Source organism: Prosopis cineraria, unplaced genomic scaffold (assembly GCF_029017545.1).
Source record: "Prosopis cineraria cultivar Desert tree isolate PC_DT_omini unplaced genomic scaffold, ASM2901754v1 PC2, whole genome shotgun sequence".
Taxonomy (NCBI): domain Eukaryota; kingdom Viridiplantae; phylum Streptophyta; class Magnoliopsida; order Fabales; family Fabaceae; genus Prosopis; species Prosopis cineraria.
The window spans coordinates 43,633,501-43,645,026 of record NW_026555333.1 but is presented as its reverse complement, the minus strand read 5'-3'; the positions used below and the strand labels follow the sequence as shown (position 1 = coordinate 43,645,026).

The following is an 11,526-nucleotide window of genomic DNA, read 5'->3' as shown; positions in this document are numbered from 1 at the left end:
GAATCAGTCAATATGTTTATTCAATAGTGCCTTTAATTTAATATTGGTAAGATTATGTTAAAATTTAGGATAAAATGAGCAAATTATTCCATAAACTTTAGATCCAATAATATCATAGACTCTAAATTCATTTGTTATGCAAACTGTTCTATTAATTTTTAAAAATTTTATAATCTAGCCCTATCATTAAAAGTTACAGGAAAGAATTTAAAAAAAATTTGGTCCTTTTTTGTATTTTTTGGGTTCTTATCTATAATTTTCAAATCCTTTATTTTAATTTATTGGTCTTTTTTGTAATTTGTTAAGTTTTTTTCTGTCATTTTTTAGTCAACTAATAGTTAAAATTAATTTTTGATAATGACAGATGTTAAATTGTACTATTTTTAAAAAGTTAAAGAAATAATTTACATAATAAATAAGTTAAGGATATGTGGTTTTGTTGAAGCTAAAGTTTATGAGATAATTTGTTTATTTATCTTAGAATTTATTGTAGTTAAGTAATTTATTTAGGATAGTGTTGAATAATGGTATTATTTTAAGAACATCACCTAAATTTAACCAACTTCATTAGTTTTGGTAAATTAGTTAGAAATAATTTATATACAAAGGACGTGAAGGTTTACAGAGAAGAGAGGGACCCAAAAATTTATGAAGAATATAGAGAGATCCAATTGTTGTTATTATTATTGATATCAATGCTGCACTACATACAAAAAGTTTGCAATACTTTCTTGGAAAAAAAAAAAGTAAAAGAGAAACTTCATATGCTGATATATTCCTCTTTCATTCTCTTGCACATCGTATTTAATTGATGCTGCAAAATAAAACCAACAAATTATCAATAATCTTACCCAAAAAAAACTGAGCCCACATTAAACATTAATAAATTTAATTCAGGTTGAAATATATAAACAAGAAGATAATATTAAAGCATAACAAATTCTCACTCGCTGCATTTGGTGTCAGGAGAAATTGGAATGCCAGTGTCAACACCACATTGCTTAGGAAGTCCCACGGCCAAGTCTTTCTTTAGGCCGGGGACGGTAGAAGCGGCGGCCTTAAGACACTCACAAACTGCACGCCGATCAGCAGTCGTCGAAGCTTCCTTTTTTAGAGCACTGATATTGTTGCAACAATTGGCTGACGGCTTAGGAGCATTACCGGTGAGATATGGTACGCAAGGAGAAACTGATGACTTCACATGGTTGCAATCAATGGTACCATACACAGGCTCCGCCATAAGCATGAGTAGCACAGCTAGTCCAACCATGATGGCCAAAACCACCTTAGCATCACCACCCTTCATGATATTGATATGGCTGTATAGTTTTTTTCAATATCTGCTATTGATATGGCTACTTGTGTTGTATGAAAACATAAAAGGGTGTGCAAGGCATTTTATAGATGAAAAAGTGAGAGAGGGAGAGAAGAGAGAGAGAATCATTTGTAATTAATAGTATCGGATACTGCATATTCATGTATTTAAAGTGTATATACATGCATGGATGTTAAAGGCTGACCTTCTCTTTTTTAGTGGGAAATTGGATGTTCATACAATATCTCCTTTGATTGATAGAGTTCAGTTAATTATTATCTTTTTTTAAATTAGAAGCAAGTTATTTTCATCGTTGAATTGGATTGAGCTAAAATTGAACAAGAAACCCACTTAAAAGAGGGCCTCCCTAAAAAATTTTCAATCCAAAATTTAAACAACAACAATTCATAATAATCAAAGTTTTAATTAAATATAACTTAAAGTTCAAAAACAACTAAACCATTGTCCTAACTAACTTCTAAGTCAAAATTTTAGCAAAATCTCCCCCACAAGTTTGATATCTTGAGGATTTTAAATTCAAGAAATTAAATATCCTATCAATTATAGCAGTCCAATTTAATGTCCTAATATGAAAAACATGCTCAGAACTAAAAAATATAGCATAAACTTTAAGTGTAGCTATATTTTCAATCAATTTAATATAAAAGAAAATAAGAGAGATAAAAAAATAGGTTGCCCTAGTTTAAGATTTCTGTATCGAGCATGTTAATCTATCAATGTAAATGAATTCAATTTGAATAATATATACTCCTTTCATTTAAAAATGTAAGGTATTTTTTGAGAAGTTGGATGTTAAAAAATATAAGACATTTTTAATTTCTTGAGATGTAATCATTGCATTTTTTTCAACAATATCCTTATTAATAATAACTTTATATTTATTTTAGGGTGTTTAATAAGGGTAAATATGAAAAGTTAGGGTTAGTTAGAAAGTAGATAACTACTTTGTTGGAAGATAAAATTCAATTAAAAAAACCTTATATTTTTGAACAAAGAGAGTATTTGAAATAAATTTAAATTAAATTATGATCATATTTTATATTTTAATTATTTAATCATGTATTTTTAGTAGTTATTTATTATTAGGGTAAGTTTACAATATAAATTTACATGCCATTATGAGTTTATTTAAACTGATGAGTTTAAAAACTTGGCACAAGCAATAGCAACATTAACAAGTCATTAGTATTGCTTCTTTAAATGTCAGCAGAAGAAGTTAATGGGCCTTAATTAGAAAGTACATGAGTATAGCATCGATCTATCCCCTGCGATTCTTTATTAATTATATTAATCATTTTTTGAAAGCTGAACATAATTTCCTCAGTGATATTAATTTATGTTAATTAAACACAAAGAGTAAATTAAAGACACAGAGATTCAATTATTTTTCATAAGAGCTGGATTACATATAAATTTATAATTTATAATATACCAAAACAAAACATAACTTGATAATTCATGCTCCCGTTTGTTGCCCTTCACCACCTTGACTCAATGAATCCTGTCCAACAAAACAACACATGTTCAAAAATCTAACAAAACTAATAAAACACACCAAATTTCAAAATTGTGAAGAATACTAAATCAATTAAAATTAAAATAATAAGTATGTCGGTAAGATATCTAAGAATCACAGAAATATAAAACTATAGTATATGATGTATTCATACGAAAAAAACAAATAAATCCCTCGATTGTGCCATAGCCATACATCTCTTCTAACTTCTAAAATTTTACAATGAATCACCCTAATTTTTTAAAACTGCGCTAATAACCCCTTTAGTTCTAATTATTTCACTACTAACATATCACGAAATCTTAATTAGTGTATTCATTCAATTAACTCCCACAAAATTTTATTATTTTACTTAGAAACCCTTTATTATATTATATTTTATTGGCAAAAGAACAGATCAATTAACATGGCAATTAAGGAAATATAATGATATACATATATAAATTTTGAAACTCAAGGGGTTTTGCATCGAGTTTCAAAGGTTAAAGATACTACTTGCACATACATACATATATGTTTCAAAGATAAGTGAGTAATATGCAATTTTTTTAAAAAGAAGCCTGGCCAAAAGAGAATTTTTTTAAATAAAGAAGAAGAAGAAGAAAGAAATAAAAAGTAAAAAGGGAATTTCATAAGCACCAGTTTTTTATAGGATTTTCTTCCTCTGTGTTTGTGTGGATATATCTAAAAGTTGTACAGTTAATAATTGTACACGTACGTATGTTTTATTTTGTAAAGTACGATAACTTGAGCTTCAATCTCACACAACCCAGATAGTATATATAATTAATTATTAATTAATATAAATACATAAAATTTGTATTTAAAATATTTGTTTTCAATTAAATGTTAATTTTTATATATTATTTATATTTATTATAATAAATTTTTATTATCTATATTATCAACTTTTCAAGTTTACTTATTTTTATTTAATTAGAAAAAAATTATTAAATATATAAGAACGAGTATTTAAATGTCCGCGCGCGTGATTGAAGCTATTTACACACACCCACTAATGCCGTTTCACTTGGCTGCAATCGGTTTCATTGGTGATCGGAGGGAAACAGACGTCTTCGTGACAGAGTCCAGGCAGCGCCTCAGCTCGTTGCTTCTGCAACTTCGGGAACAACGACGCCGCGTACTTGAGGCACTCGCAGCCGGCTCGACAGTCGTCTCGCGACGACCCGATTTCCTTCTTAATCACCCTAAGGCCGTCGCAGCACTCCGGCGGCGGCTCCTGGAAGTGTTCACCTTCCATGTACAGAAAGCACATATAAAATGCCGTCCCTATCGTCGAGCAATTCAGCGCCTCCCCTCGCTTCACCATCTCCGTCGTCGTCATCGTCACCACCAGCCAAATCGCAACTGCCGCCGCCGCCGCCGCCGCCGCCTTCTTTGCTCCATTACTCTTCATCATCGATCTCGTTGATCGCGATCGCTTGCTAATTTCCAGGTAACTGATTATATATAACTCTTTTGATGTAACTGTAATATCGATGTCGATCGACCTCGTGTTTTCCTGAGAAAGTTAGGGTTAGGGCGAAGTTATTATACAGCTCATGAACAAGTGGGAGATCGGTGGAGACAAAATCAATTATGAAGCAATAAATTTACATTGAGAGGTACGTACAGGATTATTCTACGTTTTTAAACACATACTCATATATGAATGGATGTGACTCAGATTTCCGATTTCTGTCTTGTTTGGTTCTTTTTTTTGGCAAGTCTTTGGTATTTAATGTTACGTTGGTCGTGATCTCTACTTGAAAAAGCGATGGTGAAAAAAGAGTAAAAGACTCTAACAAAAGTCCAAAATTTAGTTCATAATTCATAAAATCGTCCAATCAAATTTTGTTTTTGATGTGATAATTTTACTAGTAAGCAATATATAATTAAAGTGCTTGCACTTTTTAAGTCCATAGACATGCCCTATTTATAAACTTTTGGTTCCAACTTATTTAAATTTTTTTAATAAAACAAAGGAGTAGAAGACTATGAATAGACATAGACCTTCTAATTCCCCATTAAAAAACTATAAAAAAAAATGCAAAACTGCACCACTATCTCCCATTTTATTCAAAGTCTAATAATCAAAAGAAAAAACAATCAAAAGATTAGAACGTTACAAGAAAATATTAGAACGTGAAGCATTAGAGGCTGGACTTGGGGAATATATAAAATTGATGAATTTTTTTTTTATTGATATAGTAAGATTGATTGATTGAATCAAGAAAAAATAGCAAGGATTGTTGAAGAAAATTTATATTAATCAATGATTAGCTGTTATTAAAACTTGAATGAAAAATAAACTTAAATAAATTATTGTTACTTTAAAAAAATTATTTTTAAAATTTAAATAAATATTCATTAATAAAAAATTAATTAAAATTAATAAGTATTTATTTGAGTTTGGATATTAAATAATATTTGATTAATTTAAAATTTTGGAACTGGTCTTTGTTAATGGGCTTGGCCCTGAACTTAAAGTTTTGGAATTTGGAAGCTGCCGAGAGCCCGAGACTCTTCTACCTAGGCATGGCCTAACATTCTTCACGATTGTTAGCAGTGCATTGCGTTTTTTTTATTTTTTCTGGATGCTATAGTCACAGGTATTTTTTTAAAAAAATAATTTTATTTGAAATACTGTTAAATATCAACAGAAAAAAAGTTGAGATAAAAAATTAAAAAAACTATAAAAATGAAAAAAAATACTGAAAAGAAAATGTTATTATTCCTCTTATTTGGATGAAAAGGAGAAAGCAGGAAAAAAAGAAAATGAGCAAATATTACAATAACTATAATATCCTTGTGTCAAAATATATCATGTTTTATATAAATTTATTTATAAAAATATATTGAAAACAAAAATTATATTAAAATTAACATAATCAAATTAATTTAAAATTAAATTAGTTGTTAAAAATGTATTTTAATAGTATTATATTGTAAAATCAAATCAATATCATTAGTAAAAATATTACTTGTACATTTTAAAAACATTAATAGTTATTTTATCTCTTAACTTTATTTAAAAAATTATTAAATATTTTAAATTTAACTGTAACTTTATTATATTTCTCATCATTAAATATTCCATTTTCCGCGACCTGTGTGTGGACAACCCATAGCTCTCATTTTGAAAAAATTAAGAGTCACTTTTATTCATAAATTATACATATAAGATTACAAATTTTTTTAGCTCAACTGTAAATTAATTTTGTCTCTTAATTTTAAAAATTATTTTTATAATTACTTTGATGTTTAAAATATTTAACACTTGTCCCATTATTTTTTTAAATATTTTTATTATATTAAAGATTATTTTAACCTCTTAACTTTTATTTAAAAGGATTATTTTTATTCCTCAATATAAATATTTTATAATAAAAATATAATACGGAGCTCACTGATGATAAAAAATAGTAAGATGATGAAAAATAAAATTTTTAAAGTTAAAAAATAAAATTAACTCATAATTAAATTTAAATGTATTCATATTAGAAACAAAACTGAGCTTTGATCATTTACAATATTTTTATAATAAAATATTACGCCATGGGTTCCACCTCAACTTTTTTATCCCAGTCCTTCTCTCTCCTCTGTTCTGATGTGATAAGCAATGACATCATCCACTTCTCTCATGCTTGTCTTTCGTTGTCTCCTTGATCCTACGAGGTCCTTCTCGGATGAGCGGCGCTAGAAGTGAATCATGTGAACTCGCCAGCACAGAAGGCGGCGATAGAAGCTATGCCGACATTTTTCACAGGGGAGAATACGCAGTGCATAACATGCTTGGAGTACGCAGAGATTGGGAATGAAGTGAAGGAGATATGCGTTGGCATAGGTTTCACAGCGATTGCATTATCTCGTGGCTGAAGCTTCCGAGTTCTTGCCCTGTCTGTAGGTTTCAGATGTCGTTGGATGATTCTAAAGTTGAATCGTCCAAGGATGGACGTCTGAATGAAGGCGATATGAGTAATGGTCAGGCGGTGGTCTGATGGATAGAGAACAGAGAATGAGTTTTGGAAGGAGGAATTGGCTGAGCATATAGGTTTCATGTGGCTTTTTTCAGCCTCTGTTTTGAGGACAAAAAACAGAGTAAAGAAAAACCCACGTCTCCAATTGATTGAGAAGCTACTCGAATGGAGGTCTCGTGACAAAATGTCATGTCGATGAAGGGTCGTCTCTCACTGGCGAGGTCATCGGCTTATGGTGCTTCGACGGAGCAGCATCCTTCATTCTATACATATAACATGAATGATCTAAATTTATAACTTTTTAACTGATATTTTTAAAATGAAAATTTATTTTCTTTTGAAAAATTGATGAATAAAAGATTATTTTTATTTTATATTCTGTATTCATTAAAATAATTTTTTTATTTTTTAAAAAATCAAAATAAAAACCTGTGAATTTAAATTATTCAAATTAGATCTAAACAGTGCTCAAATTGGTTCTGACGATGAGGAATGGAATTGGTTACGAAAATCTACATGCTATAAATAATAGTTGAAGGAGGTTATGTGTGTGCACGTATATGTATTTTAACCGATAAATAATATTTCAATATCCTAAAAGTGGAAATTTCCATATCCGTTTTATCTTGAAGTAGCTGCTGGTATTTTGAGAGGTAAATAAATAAAAAATAAATGGATAAATAAATAAACTTTATATCTAATCTATTTTGACCTATAATTAGTTTGCTTCCATGTAAACTGAAATACATTATTTAATTATTTTAAATAATATATCATAACTCATCAATTACCTGGTGATTTTCTTTTCATCTTAACTTTAAAGAGCATTGGAAATATACTATACTTTAAAATTTAAGTTGTTTCCAATTTAAATTATCTCATCTGTGATTATATTGATATAAAATTATAAATTCTCTCTCTACGTGCGTGTGCTTTCATCCCATGGAACTGCTACCTCTATTCTTTGGACCCATTTAAATTTCAGGTAAATATAATTGATTATAAAAAATTATTAATATAATTAATTATATTATAATGTGATCATACTTGGATATTATTTTTTGAAATTGATTTTGACATAAATGAAGATTTTTGGACTTTGGATGATTTAATCATAATTAATTTTGAATGTATAAATTATTATAAATGATATTACTTTTAAAAATTAAAATGTTGATAAATATATATATATATAATAGTATTAAATTTGTTCAAATTTATTTAAAATATTGATCTTTATATTTTAGAAAATAAAATTAGAAAGATTTGTAATTTTAAGACTAATATTTAAATTCTTAAAATTTTTAATCTATAAAAATTTTTAAAATAATTTAATCTTTTTAATTAAGGATTAGGTCAAAACTATAAAGATTAAGTTATAATGAATTATAATTTAGGAATGATGTATAACTACGTTAAAATTATAGAGACCAAAAGATTAATTTTTGCATATTATTAAATTTATCTTGATTTATTTGACAGAAATATAATAGTGATATAGTTAATATTTATAAAAATTATTTAATACACATATATAATAAATGTCCATGACTCTTCACAAAATGAATGCCAGGTTAAATGTTCGGCTGGAGATATATTTGGATGTGAAGGAGATGTCTCAATCTACTGTAAAGGAGATGTCTCAATCTGCTATAAATAAAGTTAGAAATAAAGATCAAATTTAAAAGGTCGAGCACGAGGTTCTGTTTAAATAAAAGTTCAGATTTTAAAAATAATTTTTTTAAAAGTAATCAAGTTTGGCCCTGTAAAAAAGAGTCCAGGCTTGAATGGCCCTTCAAGCCCTGTTATATAATAATAATAATTATTATTTTGGAATATGCGTTTGAAGCCAGTAATCTGCTCACTTGATCTTACATATATTATATTATTATTAATTTTAATTTATTATAAAATTAATTTAATATAATTTAATAAATATCAGTGTATAGTATAAAATTTTTGATATTTTTTATTTTTTATGATTATTATGTTTGTGTATTTATAAAAAAAATTATTTTTAACTAAGATTTAAATTTTATTATTAAACTTCTAATTGTATGTTGTTTAATTTTTAAAAAATTATGAAGATTTTTGGTGAATAATAGCATTTGGCTAAAGAGCACAGAGCATGGTAACAAGAGCATGAGTTGAGGTCAAGAGAATTTTTGGCCTGAGGTTGGGGAAGCTTGAAGGGTCTTTCCAACAAAAGAGTAAAGAAAGGATGAGAGGCCAAAGCACTTGGAACAAGTGGAAAATGACGGAGATAACATGGAGCAAGGAAATAGCCGAAAAAATGGAGAAAAACCACATGACAGCCAAGCGTGAAATCCATTGACCGCTTAACGCCTAACGGTCGGTCAACACACCATCAACATATGACAGAATGCAAAAGATGAAATCTTTGACATTTTAATGTTGAAGGATATAATTGATTTATAATTAATTTTAAGGTGTCTAGTAATCTTTAATTAAAGTTAAAGTGTAAAAATGATTATTAATTCTTTAAAAAAATAAAAATAAAATGCATTGACCTTAAAACCATATTGTATAGTAACTCTTTACAATGCATAAATCTTAACAAGACTTTTAACCTCTATTTCATAGGAGAGAGAGGAGAGGGATAACAAAGTAAAACAAATACAAGCAAGAGGAGAGACTAGATGGTGCAAAAATTTTTTGAAAAAATTACTTTAAGTCTCATTCAAAATAATTATTGACTTACATGTTTATTGACAACTAAGTTTAGAAGAATGATAGACTTAGTTGTTAATGAACTTGAGAGTTATTAATTGTCTTAAATGGAGTTTCTATGTAATTTTTTTTAAAAAAATTTACTTCTAAATGAAGAGAACAGTTGGGAAAAAAGTATTGTATGTTATATAGCTCATTTTCTCTCATACTTTTTTTTTTTCCTCACTTTTTACCTCATTCAAAATTTCTTCCTTTATTTTCTCTCTGTTCAAATGGAGCATAAACGTGGACATCTCTTTTAATAATGACACAAATTTTGATTTGCTATATTATAAAGAATTAACCCTTTCTGTTAAATTTAACTTTTATTGGTTTCTAAGTTTGTATATGTAAGGAAGTTTTAAGATTTTTCAATGCAAAATTTTGAAGATTTCTTAAAGCTGGATTGCAGATTTTAAAATCTTCAAGAACTTTGAAGATTTGGTCCGTCCTTCTAAATATTTTTATCCATTTAGTCTTTATTCACAATTTTCCCAAAATAACACGGAGTTACCTATATCTTATCCATATAAATAGGGATTAATAAGTCACACTATTTATAGTCATGAATAATTCAGCCTCCTCTTTCTTTTTTTCAAGATATTAGTGATTAGTAATTTTCTCTAAGTTTTTTTCCGTCCTGTGAGTCATGTTTAATAATATTTAAGACATTAAATTCTTTTTTTCCTCATTTCGTAAAATTTTACTGGCATTAGAACATTTTCACGAAACTTCAGTACCATTCTCCCTGAAAACATTTTATTCGAGATACTAGAATCAAATGATAGACTCCTCAAAATTAACTTTATTACTTCACATACAAAACTTAAAAGTTTAACTCCTAACTGAAAAAAAAAACAAGAATCCTTGCCTAAGTTGGCAAATAACTACACACTTGAACAATGAACATGCCTTTCAATCACCTTCTAAAAACACCTTCCAAAAAAAAGGCCGAGTTACTTTGAAGCTCAAGTTGTTCATGTAAAACTCAAGTCCTGCTTGATTGCTAAAAGTGAAAGAAATGATATTAATTAAAAAAATAAATATAAAGATAAGATGATCAAAATGTGGAGAGATAAGTGAACCATTTTTATAAGAAAGAATAATCATTTAGCTTAAGAAGTTGGGAGCCATGATTTATAAAATTTGAAAAAGGTGTGATGATTTTTATATTTATAATATATAGTATTAAGTTTTATCATATTTAATTGCTTATCATGAGAGGGAAAAGTGATTTAATTTATTTTGTTTTGATTTTTTTTAAATTTATTCTATTCCCATCCATTCTAACAAATAGCAATCAAACGGTTAGTCACTTCCGCATGCTTGATGGACTAGGTAGTGTAGTAATTCTAACAAAAAAACATGTATACATTTTACATTCTCGTATATGCTTTATTTTTTTATTTTTTTGAATATGTAAAAATTTAACGTAGGTTAAAGTATGCTTCCAGATGGATACTAGCAAATTTCTATCAACAAAATTCTTATATTGATAATAGAATTTAATCTCACAATTTTATGAATCATAAACTAAATTCTGGGACCAATCTTTTTTGGTGATCCATGCTTCATTTTCTTACAACACAAACATTTTGGCTGGTTACAACATATATTTTCGATATCATATAACATGTGGACTACAGTCTACAAAGATGATGGAATATGCTTAATCATAAAGTTATATTCCACTGTTGTACTTGAGGGCTGAGAATTCTCTACTCTTCTCTCTTTCACACAAACTTAGATTTAGACCTTTCCTAGTTGCATGATACATTTGGAGTGGTCCAAAGTTTTCAATTAATTCTCATGAGATCTTCAGTTAAAAAATTAGTTGTAATGAGATCTCGGTTAATTTTTTAATAGTATAATATAATGTAGCATCTACGCAATTGATAATGCTGGAGATTATTTTTTTTATTTTTTAAATATACCTGATCAGATCACATGGTGATTAAATAAAA

The 11,526-nt window shown here is 28.0% G+C and overlaps 2 protein-coding genes across 2 annotated transcripts; both read right to left on the bottom strand.

Moving 5' to 3' along the window:
- Nucleotides 1–943: 943 nt before the first annotated feature.
- LOC129302793 (non-specific lipid-transfer protein A-like) lies at nt 944–1,306 on the bottom strand. The gene has a single exon (XM_054941674.1). It carries the CDS (start codon nt 1,304–1,306, stop codon nt 944–946), a length of 363 nt encoding a protein of 120 aa, XP_054797649.1.
- A 2,561-nt stretch (nt 1,307–3,867) lies between these two features.
- Nucleotides 3,868–4,269, bottom strand: LOC129302792 (non-specific lipid-transfer protein A-like). Its single transcript, XM_054941673.1, has one exon. It carries the CDS (start codon nt 4,267–4,269, stop codon nt 3,868–3,870), a length of 402 nt encoding a protein of 133 aa, XP_054797648.1.
- Nucleotides 4,270–11,526: the final 7,257 nt, after the last annotated feature.

Coding starts and splice junctions, on each gene's coding strand:
- LOC129302792 (XM_054941673.1), bottom strand. CDS start 4,269: ATGAAGAGTAATGGAGCAAAGAAGGCGGCGGCGGCGGCGGCGGCGGCA.
- LOC129302793 (XM_054941674.1), bottom strand. CDS start 1,306: ATGAAGGGTGGTGATGCTAAGGTGGTTTTGGCCATCATGGTTGGACTA.